Source organism: Heptranchias perlo, chromosome 3 (assembly GCF_035084215.1).
Source record: "Heptranchias perlo isolate sHepPer1 chromosome 3, sHepPer1.hap1, whole genome shotgun sequence".
Taxonomy (NCBI): Eukaryota; Metazoa; Chordata; class Chondrichthyes; order Hexanchiformes; family Hexanchidae; genus Heptranchias; species Heptranchias perlo.
This window is the reverse complement of record NC_090327.1, coordinates 11,673,675-11,693,541: the sequence shown is the minus strand read 5'-3', so window position 1 is coordinate 11,693,541 and position 19,867 is coordinate 11,673,675. Positions and strand designations below refer to the sequence as shown.

Genomic DNA, 19,867 nt, shown 5'->3' with positions numbered 1-19,867 from the left:
ACTCTCTCTTTGCCCCTTTTATTTCCTTTTTCACTTCTCCTCTGTACTTTCTATATTTGGCCTGGTTCTCACTTGTATTATCAATCTGACATCTGTCATACACCCCCTTTTTCTGCTTCATCTTACTCTCTATCTCTTTTGTCATCCAGGGAGCTCTGACTTTGGTTGCCCTACCTTTCCCCCTCATGGGAATGTACCTAGACTGTTCACGAACTTCTTTAAAGACCACCCATATCCTCTTTGAAGACCACCCATTGTCCGATTACAGTTTTGCCTGCCAATCTTTGATTCTAATTTACCCGGGCCAGATCCGTTCTCAAACCACTGAAATTGGAGCTCTCCCAATTAAGTATTTTTACTCTAGATTGCTCCTTGTCCTTTTCCACAACTAATCTAAATCTTATGATACTATGATCACTGTTCCCTAAATATTCTCCCACTGACACTTGCTCCACTTGACCCACTTCATTCCCCAGAACAAGATCCAGCAATGCCTCCTTCCTCGTTGAGCCGAAAGCATTCTGATCAAGAAAATTCTCCTGAACACACTTCAGAAATTCCTCCCCCTCTTTGACCTTTACACTATTACTATCCCAGTCTATATTAGGATAGTTGAAGTCCCCCATTATCACTACTCTATAGTTCTTGCACCTCTCTGTAATTTCCCTGCAAATTTGTTCCTCGACATCCTTCCCACTAGTTGGCGGCCTGTAGACTACACCCAGTAATGAAACCTAGATAAACACATGAGGGAGAAAGGAATAGAAGGATATGTTCATGGGAATAGATGAAGAAGGGTGGGAGGAGGCTCGTGTGGAGCATAAACACCGGCATGGACCATTTGGGCCGAACGGCCTGTTTCTGTGCTGTACATTGTATGTAATTCTGTGTATAGTGCCAAAGGGAGGTCAGGTCCATTATGATGACCAGGCCTCACCACCGAACGACCGACAGGCTGCGGGCGATAAATGGGTAACTCCCCCCCCCGCTGCAGCTAGGGTTTGCCAAACCCTCCAGGATTGTCCTGGAGTCCCCAGGGATGAAAGGTTAATCACTTGGACAACACTGCGAGTGAAACCCGGGAGCAAAAAAAAATCATAGGAGCATTAAAAAAATGTTGCTTTTTAAAATAAAATTTTTTAAACACTTTTGTTGATTAGTTATAAAAATATTGGAGATACCTCCTTCGATAGCAGCCCCATCCCCAAAATCCGTGACCTCCCCCACAACGGAAGCAGGTGCATGGGAACTCCATCACCTCCAAGATCCCCTCCAAGTCACATACACCATCCTGACTTGGACCTATATTGGCCATTCCTTCATCATCACTGGGTCAAAGTCTTGGAACTCCCTACCTAAAAGCATTTTAGGAGAACCTTCACCACACGGACTGCAGCGGTTCAAGAAGAGGGCTCGCCACCACCTTCTCAAGGGCAACTAGAGATGGGCAATAAATGCTGGCCTAGCCAGTGACGCCCACATCCCGAGAATGAATTAAAAAATAGTCAATGTTCTGTGTGTTATGCTGGTAGAGTTATAACATAATGTTTTTCAGAAACTGGAAGCCAGAATTCATTTGTTTGGAACCAGACTAAATTATATACCTCACCTCTGTTCAAATTTAGTAATGACTGCAGTCTTTCTCCAATATCAGCTATCTCTGCTCTTAAAGATGCTTGGAGGGATAACCTTACATCTGATATAGGTTCAGTTAGGGCAAAATGCAACTCTGCCCTTGTGTCACCGAATCAGCAAATCATTATTGCTGCTGCTATGTTGGACAGCAGTACCTGTGCTGTGCACTACTGCAACCTGTTGTTTAGCTCAATATACATTTCAAGAGGTTGAGTCTTGGAGAACGTCCAAGTTCCTGACCTCTTCTGCAGTGAAAATGGATCTTTGCATTATACATGTTGTGCTGCTCAAATGCCCTCAAGATATGCTCACTGATTTCTACATCTTCTTCTTCTCTCGTCAGCCGTGGCTCAGAATGGTAGCGCTCTCGCCTCTGAGTCAGACGATCGTGGGTTCAAGTCCCACTCCAGAGACTTGAGCACATGATCTAGGCTGGCTCTCACAGTGCAGTACTGAGGGAGCACTGCACTGTCGGAGGTGCTGCCTTTCAGATGAGACGTTAAACCGAGGCCCCGCCTGCCCTCTCAGATGGATGTAAAAGATCCCATGGCACTATTTCGAAGAAGAGCAGGGGAGTTCTCCTTGATGTCCTGACCAATCTCTATCCTTCAGCCAACACAAAGCTGGGGTGGAATGTGAGCTGTGAGGAGGATGCAAAGAGGCTCCAATGTGATTTAGACAAGTTGGGTGAGTGGGCAAGAACATGGCAGATGCAGTATAACGTGGATAAATGTGAGGTTATCCACTTTGGTTGTAAAAATTGAAAGGCAGATTATTATCTGAATGGTGATAGATTGGGAAAAGGGGAGGTGCAACGAGACCTGGGTGTCCTTGTACACCAGTCGCTGAAAGCGAGCATTCAGGTTCAGCAAGCATTTAGGAAGGTGAATGGTATGTTGGCGTTCATTGCAAGAGGATTTGAGTACAGGAACAGGGATGTCTTACTGCAGTTATACAGGGCCTTGGTGAGACCACATCTGGAGTAATGTGTGCAGTTTTGGTCTCCTTACCTGAGGAAGGATGTCCTTGCCATGGAGAGAGTGCAACGAAGGTTTACCAGACTGATTCCTGGGATGGCAGGACTGACGTATGAGGAGAGATTGGGTCAACTGGGCCTATATTCACTAGAGTTTAGAAGAATGCGAAGTGATCTCATCGAAACATATAAAATTCTAACAGGACTAGACAGACTAGATGCAGGGAGGATGTTCCCAATGGCTGGGGAGTCCAGAACCAGGGGTCACAGTCTCAGGATACGGGGTATGCCATTTAGAACAGAGATGAGGAGAAATTTCTTCACTCAGAGGGCGGTGAACCTGTGGAATTCTTTACCGCAGATGGCAGTGGAGGCCAAGTCATTAGATATATTCAAGAAGGAGATAGATATATTTCTTAATGGTTAAGGGATCGAGGGATATGGGAAAAAAGCGGGAACAGGGTACTGAGTTAGACAATCAGCCATGATCATTTTGAATGGCGGAGCAGGCCCGAAGGGCCGAATGGCCTAATCTTGCTCCTATTTTCTATGTTTCTACGTTTCTATGAATAAAACAGATTATCTTGTCATTATCACATTGCTGTCTGTGGAATCTTGCTGTGCGCAAATTGGCTGCTGCATTTCCTACATTACAACAATGACTACACTTCAAAAGTACTTCATTGGCTGTAAAGCGCTTTGGGATGTCCTGAGGTTGTGAAAGGCGCTATATAAATGCAAGTTCTTTCTTTCTTTCTCCACATGCGTATGAGTTCTGTGACTTTGGCAATCTGACACAGGTTTATTCAGTCCACCCCGCTGCACTGATAGTTATGCAACCTTTGTGCCTGTGAATCTTAATATGATCAAGAAAAATTAAAGAAAAATGACAGAATCATTCCACGTAAACACTGTGGAGCTTTAGCTGCCTACAATAAACCCAACAACCCCCAATAAATATATCAATATCGTTTTCGTTGGATGCCTATGTGCTTCAAAGACAGTTTTGACTACAGCTTTCTGATAGAGCATGAAGGAGGGTATTCTAGTCTAAGTCATGCACCAATACCCACTTTTTGGCAAGTAGAAGCAAAAGTACTTTGCTTTTACTTTCTCCTACATTCTACTGTGGATTGTTGAATTCATCTGGTGACCTCTCACCTATCCTTCCATCTTAGGATTTTGGTCAATGGACAGGGTTTCCGACTGAATCAACCCCTGTACATTCCTAGGTGCAATGTATGCTTTTGACCAAATTGTTAATAAATTGAAGTGCACTAATCCAACCCCGTAATCCTTTTCCCGGAGCTTTTGTACTTTGTTAATGATACAATTTCCCACATTTGTAATCTTTGGCCACAGAGTGAGATTTGTTGGCTTACTGACTGATGAAGCTCTGAGAAATTCAAAAACTGAGCACCATCTTGGAAGTTTGCAAACAATACCATGTTGAAATTTGCAGATGATGTTAAATTGAGGCATGGAGGACTGCGCCAAAATACAGGAAGGCATTAACAGAGAGATAAATGGCAGAAGGGAGAAGGGAATAAAGGGATATGGGGACAGGGTGGAAACAAGTAATTAGGGTGGGAGGAGGCTCATGTGGAGTATAAACACCGGCACAGACCAGTTGGGCCGAATTGCCTGTTTCTGTGCTGTAGATTCTATGGTGGCAAAATTGGGCAGTAGTTCAAAACTGGCAATAGCATGGTGTCAACTGTGGCTCAGAGGTGGTACTCTTGCCTATTGAGTCAGAAGGTTGTGGGTTCAAGTCCCACTCCAGAGACTTGGGCACATAATTTAGGCTGGAACCATGGTGCAGTGCTGAGGGAGTACTGCACTGTTGGAGGTGATGTCTTTTGGATGAAACGTTAAAGCAAGACCTTGTCTTCCCTCTCAGGTGGACATAAAGGATCCCATGGCACTATTTAGAAGAGTAGCGGAGTTCTCATGGCGTCCTGGCCAATATTTATTCCTCAACCAATATTACTAAAAAAAACACGACAACAGTGACTACACTTCAAAAGTACTTCATTGGCTGTAAACACTTTGGGATGTCCTGCGGTCATGAAAGGCGCGATATAAATGCAAGTTCTTTCTTTCTATCAAATCGGCAGCCTGTTTTAAACTCCACCCAATTGCCCTTTTCCATTGAAGTCAATGGAAAAGAAAATCTGGTGGGGTGAAGGAAATCAGGCAGGGTGTAAACCAGCCCATCGATTCACTATCTCCTATCACTACTACTATAGACCAATTTCACCCCGTATGTAATTCAATGTAAGTTGTTCTGTAACAGTCCACTGAGTTGCAAGAACGTGTGGATTTGCTCCTGGAACAGTTTGAATTTCTGGCTTGTCTTGAGATGACCCCCCCTTTACAAACGTTCCCCAGCCCAGCTGACTCATGGCACATTGTTGACTTTTGATCTATAATAAAATGAGGAGTATGATTAATCCATCCTCGCAACATAGGAACAGGAGTAGGCCATTCAGCCCCTCGAGCCTTTTCCGCCATTCAATTAGATCATGGGTGATCTGTATCTTAACTCCGTCTACACGCGTTGGTTCCATAACCCTTAATATTCTTGCCTAACAAAAACCCATCAATCTCAGTTTTGAAATTTCCAATTGACCCCCAGCCTCAACAGCTTTTTGGGGAAGAGAGTTCCAGATTTCCACTACGCTTTGTGTGAAGAAGTGCTCAATCAAGGTTACTCCATCAAGTAGGGAATGGTGTGTGCATTTGTAGGGTTTAATGTATTTAATCTATAATGTCAGAAACATGTGTGCGTAAAGATGCCATATACTTAGATGAAACTTATCAGTGACATTAGCAATGTCTCCCATGTTTGCATTTACACTGTCTGGGCTGTTAAGACTGAACAATTCAGTTACCTTCAGTTCAGACGCTTCACTGTAACTGGGTCTCGTCAATCACTCCTCAGTTGGCTCTTGCACATCGTCTTTTCCTTGGTGTTACAGATCATTGATGAACCATTCATGCCCTTTGTGACAAGTTCTTTTATTTTGGCAGATGTCTCTCAGGCCTGTGCCTCCCTGCTGACGTGTGGGCTTGATGGACTTATTTAGCACTAAATACTCTTTACTTCGAGCCATCAAATCCACTTCCTGCTTAGTGTTTATTTTTGAGTCACATGGTCCATTTTACAATCAATTCTGCCTGTGGTATTACTGCTTGCTTAAATTTCCATCAGCGGTAAATTAACACTGGGTGGAACTGAAAATGGCGTACATTTGGCTCGGCTCGAGATGTGTGTGCACAGTAATCACCAGAAAGCTGTTTAACACTCGGGAAAACAACTTCTAATATTTCTGTCTTGTTTGCTGTCATATTGGCACCAGAATTCTATTGATTTGGAGAGATATGTTTGACACATTACATCTGAATATGCCCACAGAAGCAGCAGATAATGTCAGCAGAAGTGAACTATGAAGAGTAACAGCAGTGCAATCAAACCAGTAATGAATAAGTAATGAGGCACTTGAAAGTCAATCATTTTTAGCGAAAACTTGAAAGCCCATTAAACACAACGTGAAAACGTAATGAAACTCAGAATGGTCGGCCACTTTAACCATCTACCTGTTCTTACCAACCATTTTCACCGGCTTTGAATTTTTTATATTGTTTAAAGGAACCTAATATATAATAGCATGGCTTAAGTATGCAATTTCTTCAGTTGTCAGAACCACGGCAGGTATAGTAATCAGTACTGGGTGGAGGAGAAGTCTCTGCACTGTTTAACGGAATCAACTCTGTCATGTAAACGCCACGTACCTGATTGGATTGTTTGCTATGTCTGGGTCCCTTGCAATAACTGCTCCAACAAAGGCACCAGTTTCTCTATTTTCTTGAACCTCGAAAATGTATTCAGGAGAGATAAAGATCGGTGGCTCATCAACATCGTGCACGTTGATTTTGACATTTGTGCGATCTTTAAATGGTCCGAGGCTGAGAAGTTGGGGATCAATGTATCTGTTGATTGCCTCCACTCTGATGCTAAATCTCCTTTTGCTCTCATAGTCCAATGGCTGCAGAAAAGCACAGACAAAGTCCGCTATACATTATTCATCACTGGTTTAAAATCATTAGGTTATCGATCAGCCTTATACTCAAAGACAGATCACTTGCCAATAATCGCGCTACCTGATTAATCACTTGGTGCATATTTGGACTTTTAACTAGTTCTGGCCTTTTTTTAAAAATTCATTCTCGGGGTGTGGGCGTCGCTGGTAAGGCCGGCATTTATTGATCATCCCGAGCTGCCCTGAGCTTGATAGAGCTGAGTGGCTCGCTAGGCCATTTCAGAGGGCAGTTATGAGCCAACCACATTAGTGTGGGCCTGGAGTCACATGTAGACCACATCGGGTAAGAATGGCAGGTTTCCTTCCCTAAAAGGCATTAATGAACTAGTTGTTTTTTTTATGACAATCTGACAGCTTCATGGTCACATTTACTGATACCACCTTTCCACTTTCAATTTTTTTTATAAACTGAATTCAAATTCCAGAGCTCTTCCACCACGTGATGCAGTTGAAAATTAATAAAATTCATCACAACAGTGCCCGCAGATTTGAACGATGGACACCACATACTCCAAGGCTATTACCTGCCTAGGAAGCCAGGCATATAATTGCTGGACTACTAGACTGAATCGTGTTCATTTTCTTATCCCATGCTCTCTCAGGTTTTAATAAGAAGGATATCCACAACTAGCATCATTTTCCTCTTAATGAATACCAGGTAAGAAGTGCCTTTGCAGTGGGGGAGTTAGATGATATCAGTTTCTTGCTGCGTCCATGCCCAGTGAACACTCAAATATACAATAAAATCTTATCTTTCCCCACTTACATATGCCCTCAATTTAATTGCACTCAATTGTACAATTTCTATGATAACACAATGGTTCTGGAATCACTGGGATCATGGAAATATATAATGCATCAGAAATATATGAATCAGTGAGGGGAAGTCCCTGGCTGGCCAAACTGTACTTGGCCTGTGTTAGTTTTATCTTGCACCATACGTTATTTTATATTTATTTTAAGTGACCTAAAGCCTTGACAAGAACTCAAGCCGACTGGTCAGAAATCAACTAATCAATGCTTGAGCTATTAGGCTGCTTTGGTTTTCTCTGTGGTAAGTTTTGGTTCTGAGCATTTATCTTATAGTTACATGGATAGACTGGAGAAGCTAGAGTTGTTCGCCTTAGAGCAGAGAAGGTTGAGAGGAGATTTGATAGAGGTGTTCAAAATCATGAGGGGTCCAGACAGAGTAGACAGAGAGAAACTGTTCCCACTGGAAGAAGGGTCAAGAACCAGAGGACATAGATTTAAGGTAATTGGCAAAAGAACCAAAGGCGACATGAGGAAAAACTTTTTTATGCAGGAATGCTGGAATGCACCGCCTGGAAGGGTGGAGGAAGCAGATTCAATCATGGCTTTCAAAAGGGAATTGGATAAGTACTTGAAGGAAAAAAATTTGCAGGGCTATGGGGATAGGGCGGGGGATTGGGACCAGCTGGATTGCCCTTGCAGAGAGCCGGCATGGGCTCGACAGGCTGAATGGCCTCCTTCTGTGCCGTAACCATTCTATGATTCTACATACAACAAATTATGACATTAGGCCAGAGACATGCATTTGTTCAAAGAGCAACGGCGAAGCTGAATTCGTGAAATTCTTAGTTCCAAAAGTGTAGATTCAGAAAAAGAAAAAAACGCCTGTTAAACTGAACCTTCTTCAATATGATGACACCTTCCTGGGTCTCACTGTCTGTAAATACGGCAAACGAATCAGAACCATCCCCAGCTTCGACTGCGTAGTTCATTTCTGCATTTTGTCCAGTATCAACATCTGTAGCCATTATCCTCCCAACAGTAGAGTCAATACTGGCCGATTCTGGCACAGCCAAATGGTACAGCTCTGAAAATAAAGGAAGGCGATTAAGGAAAGTGTGTCTCCATCAGCCTCTGATCCATATTCCACAGTGCACGCTACTAGGAATGTATTATGTATCAAATAAATAAGCAAACACAAGCAAATTAAATTTAATTAGGTTCTTAGCATGCACTAATTAGGCAATAAGAAAGAAGGTAGGTAAATAATAGATTTGGAATCACTTTCAGGGCACAAATGATAGCCGTGGTGCAAGGCAAAGCAAATAGCTCCTGGCACAAATAAAAACACAGGTCAGCATTCCGTTTGACAATAGGAGGTGGAGTTCCTGCTTTGGGTACAATCGAGAAATTGTGGCCACAGTGCGCTTGAAATTGTTGGTTAGGTTACAGTTCAAGTGTCCTCTAAAATTCATTTGCATGATCACAAACGTAAAATCTTCCCCGAACCAGTACAATCGGGCAGCGTAATAGAATGGAATCATTTCTTTTTTTTCTTTCCATTAAAAAGTATTCCTTGATGTATTTTGGAGCGGTAACCTGCCGCAGTTTTATTAATACAGCTGAAAACGGGTTTATCACCAAAAATAAGCATTTTTAATAAGGGTGTCCGGTCCTCCACCTGTGAATAACCAGATTTAAAATCACTGAAAATGACTTTAAAAAACTATATTGAACCATTTAATAGTTTCACTGGTGTACACTAGTCAGTTTCTTAGTAAATTAAATATTTTTTGATATGAAAAGACTTTTAAAACGTGCCTTCTGGTGCCTGGGTGCCTAAGAATATGAGCCCAATTTTGAAGAGCCTTCCCGAACCAGCACAATCTTGCAATTGGGGGCGTGGCCAGTTTTGTGGGCGGGGCCTGATCCGGGCGAATTGAATCTTGAACCAGCGTAAAAGATCACAGGACACACGAATGGAAGTGGATTCGAACGTGACTCACTTACATTTGAAATTCCCCGATCTTTTGCACTGGTTCGGCCGATTCCGGCCAGGTTGCACTGATATTTCTGGCGGAAATGAGCGGAGCCTCTACCTCCGTGATGTTTAATTATTGAGTACCTTTTACCATCTTTCTCCATGACTTTCCCTGAATTCACTGTAACAGAACTTTGGTGCAAAAAAAAACAGTAAATCGTTCTGAGGCTGAGCAAAAAATACACTTTCTTTGGTTTGCTTTTACTGTCCTTTTTTCTACCCTTCAATCTTGGAAGTGCTGGCTGATGCTGGAGATACAGGTCCACAGGTACCTTACCCAATAAATGCCGGCCTCGCCAGCGTCGTCCACATCCCATGAACAAATTTTTTTAAAAATCTTCATGTGTGAGCCTTGCCAGGGAGTGCTGACAGCCTATTTGATCATGTGGGCCATTACAGATGAACCAATCCTTTGCTCGTCTAACACTCAAGCACATACACTTTCCAGCAACACCACAGGGTGGGAACACGAGCGTTCTTGTTTTCTTCCCATTCCCTCCTCCAGCCGCCTGAGGCCAATTGTTGAACTGCAGCAGTCATCACCGCGAGCTTTAAATGGTACTCTATCAATTGGATGTTTTTTTAAGACCTTCTGTAAGTTACTTCCTTGATTAGTTCCAGTGAGATGGAGATATATTCAGTTTGTCTTATTCTGTGATCAAGGATTCATGTGCCAGCAATGGTTGATAATTGATTCAATTGGCCACAAATGTACCAAATCTGACCAATTTTTAGTTGAGCTGCTCTGCAGGACGCTTCACCGAGATAATAAACCTATGAAATGAATCATTAGCAGAAACGTAATATAGATAATTATGAGGGATTTTGACAGAGTAGATAGGGAGAAACTGTTTCTACTGGCAGGAGGGTCAGTAACCAGAGGACACAGAGTTAAAACAATTGGCTAAAGAGCCAAAGGGGGAGATGAGGAGAAACCTTTTTACGCAGCGAGTTGTTATGATCTGGAATGCACTGCCCGAAAGGGTGGTGGAAGCAGATTCAATAGTAACTTTCAAAAGGGAATTGGATAAATACCTGAAACAGAGAAATTTGCACAGCAATGGGGAAAGAGCAGAGGATTGGATAGCTCTTTCAAAGAGCCAGCACAGGTGCAATGAGCCGAATGGCTTCTGTCTGTGCTGTAAGATTCTATGATTCTATAACTTTTAGGAGTGGGTGAAGAAGCACCAAGCTGGGAAAATATTACACTTTGATTGATTAAGGAATCTTATGGCCCTCTAATATGCAGGTACTGGGTTGTGACTAATGGCTGCTTCAGAGTCATTGCAAGTCATCGCCAACAGTGCCAGCGCTGCATCATTCTGCTCTCGGGCAACTTGCGTGATTAAATGAGTGTACAAAGCTCTGCTCACGTTGCTTTTGCGAAATGGTTTCAAATTAGTGAAGAGGCAACTAACCAACACATGGAGTACTGCTCTGGTCTCCATATTATAAAAAAGATATAGAAGCACTGGAGACAGTGCAAAAAAGATTTATAAGGATAATACCAGAACCGAGAGGTTATAACTATCCAGAAAGATTGAACAGGCTGAGGCTCTTTTCTCTAGAAAAGAGAAGGCTGAGGGGTGACCTGACAGAGGCCTTTAAGATTGTGAAAGGGTTTGATTGGGTAGAGGAAGAGAAAATATTCTGCTTGTGGAGGAATGCAAAACAAGGGGCTATAAATATAAGATAGTCACTAATAAATCCAATAGGGATTTCAGGAGAAGCTTCTTTACCCAGACAGTGGTTACAATGTGGAACTCACTACCACAAGGAGTAGTTGAGTCCGGCACGGACTCGATGGGCCGAATGGACCCCTATCGTGCTGTAAACATTCTATGATAATAGCATAGATGCATTTAAGGGGAAGCTAGATAAACATATGAAGGAGAAAGGAATAGAATGAAAGTTGATAGGGTTAGATGAAGAGGGGAGGGAGGAGACTCGTGTGGAGCATAAACACCGGCATGGACCTGTTGGGCCGAATGGCCTGTTTCTGTGCTGTAAATTCTGTGTAACTGTCCTGTCACCTCTAACAATGTAACGATGGTCCAACAGGATGTTTTTTTAATTTAGAGTCGCAATAATACTGAAGCCAGGGTGAAGCTGAAGTACTGGGGCTTGAAGTGGTTTCACCCCCTTTGTCCGAGTAAAATATTCTCCCACATCCCCAGTTATAATGTACGTTTGGTGTCACGTTGATGCAAAAATACCCCACTAAACAACTGGGCATTTGTTCAGTGTACTGAATATTTAACGAATTTACTAGTGTTTATATTCTCTCTACGTGACAGGTTTCCGGTGTTACCTGTGCCTCACCCTGATTGTCACTCTGTTTCACTCAACCCATTACAGGTGTATATTATTCATTTTATTTATTAATCCCTTTTGCTCTCGGGCAACTTGCGTGATTAAATGAGTGTACAAAGCTCTGCGGAACAGGCTGGAGGGGCTAAACGGCCTACTCCTGTTCCTATGTTCCTTTAAAGAAATATTAGTGCTCAAAGGAAGAACATAGAAACATAGGAACAGGAGAAGGTCATTCAACCCCTTGAGCCTGTTCTACCATTCAGTTAGATCATGGCTGATCTGTATCTTAACTCCACCTACCCACCTTGGTTTCGTAACCCTTAATACCCTTGCCTAACAAAAATCTATCAATCTCAATTTTGAAATTTTCAATTGACCCCCAGGTGAGAAAGTTCTAGATTTCCAATACATTTTGTGTGAAGAAGTGCTTCCTGACATCACCCTTGAACGGCCGAGCTCTAGTTTTAAGGTTATGCCCTCTTATTCTGGACTCCCCCACCAGAAGAAATAGTTTCATAGAATCATAGGAAGTTACAGGCCATTCGGCCCATCGTGTCCGTGCCGGTCGAAAAGAGCTATCCAGCTTAATCCCACTTTCTAGCACTTGGTCCGTAGCCCTGTAGATTACGGCACTTCCAGGGAACATCCAGGTAATTTTTAAATGTATTGAGGGTTTCTGCCTCTACCACCCTTTCAGGCAGTGAGTTCCAAACCCCCACCGCCCTCTGGGTGAAAAAAATTCTCCTCAGCTTCTCTCTAATCCTTCTACCAATTACTTTAAATCTATGCCCCCTGGTCACTGACCCCTCTGCTCAGGGAACTAGGTCCTCCCTATCCACACTATCTAGACCCCTCATAATTTTTTACACATCAATTAAATCTCCCCTCAGCCTCCTTTGCCCCAAAGAAAACAACCCCAGCCTATCCAATCTTTCTTCATAGCTAAAATTCTCCAGCCCTGGCAACATCCTTGTAAATCTCCTCTGTACCCTCTCTAGTGCAATCACATCTTTCCTGTAATGTGATGACCAGAACTGTACACATACTCAAGCTGTGGCCTAACTAGTGTTTTATACAGTTCCAGCATATCCTCCCAGCTCTTATATTCTATGCCTCAGCTAATAAAGGAAAGTATTCCATATGCCTTCTTAACCACCTTTTCTACCTGTCCCTCTACCTTTAGGGATCTGTGGACATACATTCCAAGGTCCCTTTGTTCCTCTACATCTCTCAGTATCCTCCCATTTATTGTATATTCCCTTGTCTTGTTTGCCCTCCCCAATTGCATCACTTCACATTTCTCCGGATTGAATTCCATTTGCCACTTATCTGTCCACCTGACTAGTCCATTGATATCTTCCTTGAGTCTACAGCTTTCCTCCTCACTATCAACCACACAACCAATTTTTGTATCATCTGCAAACTTCTTAATCATGCCCCCTACATTCAAGTCCATATCATTGATATATATCACAAAAAGCAAGGGAGCTACTACTGAGTACTGCGGAACCCCACTGGAAACAGCCTTCCAGTCACAAAAACACCCGTCGACCATTGCTTCCTGACACTGAGCCAATTTCGGATCCAACTTGCCAATTGCCCTTGGATCCCGTGGACATTTATTTTTTTGATCAGTCTGCCATGTGGGACCTTGTCAAAAGCCTAGCTAAAATCCACATACGCTACATCAAATGCGTTACCCTCATCTACTCTCCTTATTACCTCCGCAAAACATTCACTCAAATTAGTCAGACACGACCTTCCCTTAACAAATCCATGCTGACTGTCCTTGATTAACCCGTATCTTTCTAAATGATGATTTATGCTGTCTCTCAGAATTGATTCCAATAATTTGCCCACCAGCGAGGTGAGACTGACTGGCCAATAATTACTCGGTCTATCCCTTTCTCCCTTTTTAAACAACGGTACAACGTTCGCAGTCCTCCAATCCTCCGGCACCATGTCTGTAGCTAGGGAGGATTGGAGAATGATGGTCAGAGCCTCTGCTATTTCCTCTTTTGCTTCTCTGAGCAGCCTGAGATACATTTCATCCAGGCCTGGCAATTTATCTACTTTCAAAGATGCTAAACCCTTTAATACTTCCTCTCTCACTATGTTTATCCCATCCAATATTTCACACTCCTCCTCCTTAACTACAATCTCTGCATCGTCCCCCTCTTTTGCAAAGTATTCATTAAGAACCATATCCACATCTTCCGCCTCCACACATAGGTTACCTTTTTGGTTTTTAATGGGCCCTACTCTATCCCTAGTTATCCTCTTGCTCTTTATGTATTTATAAAACATTTTTGAGTTTTCCTTAATTTTACTTGCCAATATTTTTTCATGCCCTCTCTTTGTTTTCCTAATTTCCTTTTTAATTTCACCCCTGCACTTTCTATACTCCTCTAGGCTTTCCGCAGTATTGAGCTCTTGGTGTCTGAAATAAGCTTCTCTTTTTTGCCTTTTCTTACCCTGTATGCTCCTTGTCATTCAGGGGGCTCTAGATTTGGCAGTCCCACCCTTTTTCTTTGTGGGTACATGTTTACTCTGAACCCTCACTATCTCCCCCTTGAATGCCTCCCACTGCTCTGATACATTTACCTTCAAGTAGCTGTTTCGGGTCCACTTTTGCTAAATCACTTCTTAGCGTAGTAAAATTAGCCTTTCCCCAGTTGAGAACTTTTACTCCTGTTCTATCTTTGTCCTTTTCCATAACTATGCTAAATCTACCAGCAAAATGCTCTCCCACTGATACTCCTTCCACCTGCCCAGCTTCATTCCCTAAAACTAAATCCAGAACTGCCCCCTCTCTTGTTGGGCTTGCTACGTACTGGCTAAGAAAGTTCTCCTGAATGCAATTTAAGAATTCTGCGCTCTCTATACCTTTTACACTGATTGCATCCCAGTTAATATTAGGGTAATTGAAATCCCCTACTATTTTGCCCTATTGTTATCGCACTTCTCCGAAATTTGCCGACATATTTGCTGTTCTATCTACCTCTGACAGTTTGGGGGTCTATTGTACATTCCCAGTTGTGTGATTGCCCCTTTTTGGTTCTTTAGCTCAACCCATATGACCTCATTTGATGACCCTTCTAACATTTCATCCCTCCTCACAGCTGTAATTGTTTCTTTAACCAATATTGCCACCCCCCTCCTTTTCCACCCCCCTCTCTATCTTGACTGAAAACCCTGTATCCAGGAACATTGAGCTGCCATTCCTGCCCCTTTTTAAACCATGTTTTAGTGTTAGCTAAGATATCATGCTCCCACGTGTCTATCTGTGCCCTTAGCTCATCTGCCTTATTCACTAGAGTCATTGCATTGAGGTATATACCATTAAGCACTGCTGAACTCTTTTGTTGTCCATTTTCTAACTTTTGTTTCCTCTGCCTTCCAAACTCGCTTACTAATTTTTTATCTTCCATTTCCAGTTCTGCTTCTCTCCCTGTATTATACCCTGTATGCTCCTTGTCATTCAGGGGCTTTTAATTTAGCAGTCCCACCCTTTTTCTTTGTGGGAACATGTTTGTTCTGAACCCTTACTGTCTCTTCCTTAAGTGCCTCCTGCTGCTCTGACACTAATTTACCTTCAAATAGCTGTTTCCAGTCCACTTTTGCTAAATCTGAATCTACACTCAGGTTCCCATCCCCCTGCCAAGCTAGTTTAAACCCCGCCCCCCCCCCCCCAAGAGCACTAGCAAACCTCCCCACGAGGATATTGGTCCCGGCCCTGTTGAGGTGCAAACCGTACAGGTCGCACCTCACCCAGAACTGGTCCCAATGCCCCAGGAATCTAAAGCCCTCCCTCCTGCACCATCTCTCCAGCCACGCATTCATCTGCTCTATCCTCCTATTTCTATACTCACTAGCACGTGGCAGTGGGAGTAATCCGGAGATTATTTTCTCTCTATCTTACCTATCAATCCTTTAATCATCTTAAACACCTCAATTAGATCACCCTTTAATCTCCCAACACTCCATGCTCGTGTCCAGCACATTTTAGAAAACTGGTAACAATTTGTAATCTTCATAATGGATTTGGGAGAAGAACTCTTCCTGGCACACTTTGAATCAGCTGATTATTGAATACTTTTGCTGACTATGCTGACAATTATCCTTTGAATCGGTTTGACACAACAGAGTGGCTTGCTAGGCCACTTCAGAGGACAGTTCAGCGTCAACCGCATTGGTGTACCAGACCGGGTAAGGACGGCAGGTTTCCTTCCCTCAAGGACATTATTAAAGCAGTTGGGCTTTTACAACAATCTGACAGCTTTGTGGTCACTTTTACAGATACCAGTCTTTTTATTTCTAATTTTTTTTTCAAACTGAATTCAAATTCTCAAACTGCCACTGTGCAATGTGAACCCACGTTCTCTGGATTATTAGTCCAGGCTTCTGAATTATTAGTCCAGTAACATAACCACCACACCACTGCACCCGTGCATGAGCGCTCAGTGCCCCCTGCTATCATTTTTAATTGATTATTCCATCATGTGTCAGCTTAAAGAGTAAGAGTTGACAACCTATTCCATCATGCAAGGCATAACAGTCAACCGGAATCCTGACCCAACATCCTACACGAGCCGCTGGATAGTGATCAACGGAGGGAACACTGGTTGATTTTTATTTTCGTCCAAGTTCACCCGGGCTAATTGTAACAGCCCCAAGTCCCAGCTAACCCAACGCAGAACAGAGATTGCACCAGGGGTCTCCTGGGTCTGCGCGCCTCAGTGGCACAGTGAGAATCAATCAACCAACCCAGCGGGACATCTAAAAAGGACGATCGATACTCGGTGCTGATTGAACAATAAAACCAGAACCCTGAACTCGAGCGTTATAGGGAAACGATCGGATCAGTGTACAATAGTCAAGACTGAAGGGACTCAGGGGTGGTCCTGAAATCCTGAATTATTTATCTCTTTTATTTTTAGGTCGGCAGATTGCCACTCCAGGCAGCCTTTGAGGACAAGCTTCACTGTATGTTTGAGAAAGTAGTTGTGGTTACAAGTGTATGCTAATGGTTACAGGAAGCCATTATGCCCTTTCTTCAATATTTATAACTATTATGATAATGAGAATTCCCGTGGAGCTGGAAGTTACTTACTGTGCTGGAATTTCGGTCCGTTGTCATTAACATCAGACAAGGTGATGGTGACAGTTGTTGTTCCTGAGAGGCCTCCCTTTAGCCCAGCCATGTCCTTAGCCTCTATAATAATCACATGCTGCTCTTTGGCTTCCCTGTCCATATTAGGCAAAGCGACGCGAATAATTCCTGTGGAATATATTTCCCACTTGGTTAAAAAAAAAACACACATAAGAACGCACTTGACAAAAAAATAAATTCCAGTCCGTTCTATTATGTCATATAAACCATAGTCATAATTCCAAAGGATTTCCCCATAGGATAATAATGTGAGAATGGCTAAAAGGCAATTTCTGCTGGTGTAAGTAATTTAAAGTTCATTCTTTTCCATGAAATGACATTTCAGCTATCTAAATCAGGTCAGACCTATTTCATTGAATACTTCTATCTAGGACACTTAAAGAGTGGAGAGAATCTGTGTCAGTTGTAGCTGGAATATTAGTATCCTTTTTTTTGTTTCATAAGCTGAGTATTTCCTTTTACGCTGAGGTATGTCAGGATGTGGAGATGCCGGTGATGGACTGGGGTTGACAATTGTAAACAATTTTACAACACCAAGTTATAGTCCAGCAATTTTATTTTAAATTCACAAGCTTTCGGAGGCTTCCTCCTTCCTCAGGTGAACGATGTGAAAATGAAATCCTCGAGATGAAATCGCATTTATAATTCACAGAACAATGCTTGGTGAGTACAAGCTCCGAAAGCTTGTGAATTTAAAATAAAATTGCTGGACTATAACTTGGTGTTGTAAAATTGTTTACAGCTGAGGTATGTGTCAGCTTCGGGTCTTTTTAATGAGATCAAAAGTTAGATAATCTCCGATTATCTCTCGCATGGTTAAGTTCACTCAGTAAAACGGAATGGCTGCGAGAGGGAACAATTAAAAACCTTGGCCTGGAATAAACCGAATGGGCGCAAAACGAACGGTAGGCACAAAAGCTGCCCCCAATTCCAACTTCCATTCTTCCGAGGTCGAGTTACGGTCAAGTTTGTGCCAATCTCATTCATATACGCCCGGACGTACATTGGTCGTAAACCTTCGTAATTGTCCAGCGTGGTTTGATGGTAAGTGTAACAGAACTAATGGGGCTTCAAGGTGCTATTGTGTAGGAATATAATAGTGGGGGTGAGGGGGAAAATCTCCTTCAGAGTGAGGGTGGGGAGTGCAAGGTACTCAGCACACAGCTCCCTGTCATAAAGGTGTTTTAATTCATCCATTTAAATTGCTCCGTGGAAAATCTCCATTGTCTCAAATCTTTTCCTTCTCCCAGATGACTGATTCGGAGGAGAAGGCTGCCAGGAAGAGGGCTTTCGACTTCACGGAGGGCAACCTGCAGGACCTCCTGGGCGAGGTAAAAGGAAGGTGGGATCGGCTCCTCCACTCATCGGGGCGTCCCCAGACCTCACGTGCGGTCAGGAGGCAGGCACGGTCAGAGGTGGCAGAGGCACTGAGTGCTGCATCCATAGTGCCCGGAATGGCGGAGCAGTGGTGAAAAAAAAATTCAATGACCTGACCAGAGCAGGGAAGGTAAGACACTCACCATTATCTCCCTTTCTTCCTCGTTCACTGTGGGCACCACACTCCAGTCTCAGAGGCAGAATTAGTTGATCGATGACCTTACAGACAAAATTAATTTTTCTCTATTTTTGTCTTTGCAGGGCAGGATGGTGCTCAGTGGCTGGGAGAGAGCAAAGGGGGCTCCCAAACCTCCGTTCTCTGACCCCCACGAGGAGAAGGTGATGGAGTCGCAGGGCTACCACACCTTCTCCTCTGGAGGGTGAAGGGGTGGGGGGGTGGTGGGGAAGAGTCCAGAGCCATGTGAGTACCTGTCCGCTTGCTAACTCCCAATTCTCCAGGGCTGGGGCCTAGGTTACCCCTAACCATAGCCCCCCCTCACTACCTCCATGGGGCATCTCAGCACTGGCAAGGGCAGCCATTCGAACCCTTTGTTTTAACATCTCGCAGGTCATCCAGGACGTCGGAAGGCAGTCGCTGCAGAGGAGGAATGGGATAAGGAGGAGGTGGAAGAGGAGGTAGAGGAAGGGTCAAGTGTAGGGGAAGCAGCTTTCGGAGAAGCTGGAGAACACAAACTCTGGTTTGGTCGTGCAACCTACATAAGAACATAAGAAATAGGAGCAGGAGTAGGCCAATCGGCCCCTCAAGCCTGCTCCGCCATTCAATAAGATCATGGCTGATCTGATCCTAACCACAAATCTAAATTCATGTCCAATTTCCTGCCCGCTCCCTGTAACCCCTAATTCCCTTTACTTCTAGGAAACTGTCGATTTCTGTTTTAAATTTATTTAATGATGTAGCTTCCACAGCTTCATGGGGCAGCAAATTCCACAGACCTACTACCCTCTGAGTGAAGAAGTTTCTCCTCATCTCAGTTTTGAAAGAGCAGCCCCTTATTCTAAGATTATGCCCCCTAGTTCTAGTTTCACCCATCCTTGGGAACATCCTTACTGCATCCACCCGATCAAGCCCCTTCACAATCTTATATGTTTCAATAAGATCGCCTCTCATTCTTCTGAACTCCAATGAGTAGAGTCCCAATCTACTCAACCTCTCCTCATATGTCTGCCCCCTCATCCCCGGGATTAACCGAGTGAACCTTCTTTGTACTGCCTCGAGAACAAGTATGTCTTTTCTTAAGTATGGAGACCAAAACTGTATGCAGTATTCCAGGTGCGGTCTCACCAATACCTTATATAACTGCAGCTATACTTCCTTGTTTTTATATTCTATCCCCCGAGCAATAAAAGCCAACATTCCGTTGGCCTTCTTGATCACCTGCTGCACCTGCATCCTAACTTTTTGATCTTCTTGCAATAGGACCCCCAGATCCCTTTGTACTGCAGTACTTTCCAGTTTCTCGCCTTTAAGATAATAACTT

At 43.4% G+C, this 19,867-nt stretch overlaps 1 protein-coding gene across 2 annotated transcripts in view; it reads right to left on the bottom strand.

Annotated features, from left to right (window-relative positions):
• LOC137310176 (cadherin-7-like) overlaps positions 1-19,867 on the bottom strand; it is a 79,706-nt gene that overhangs the window by 36,516 nt on the left and 23,323 nt on the right. For both annotated transcript variants that reach the window (XM_067978134.1, XM_067978135.1), the window contains 3 exons: positions 16,932-17,099; positions 8,364-8,551; positions 6,407-6,660 (listed from right to left, as the gene is read on the bottom strand). In XM_067978134.1, the coding sequence (XP_067834235.1) occupies positions 6,407-6,660; positions 8,364-8,551; positions 16,932-17,099 (610 nt within the window). The remainder of the gene's footprint in view (positions 1-6,406; positions 6,661-8,363; positions 8,552-16,931; positions 17,100-19,867) is intronic.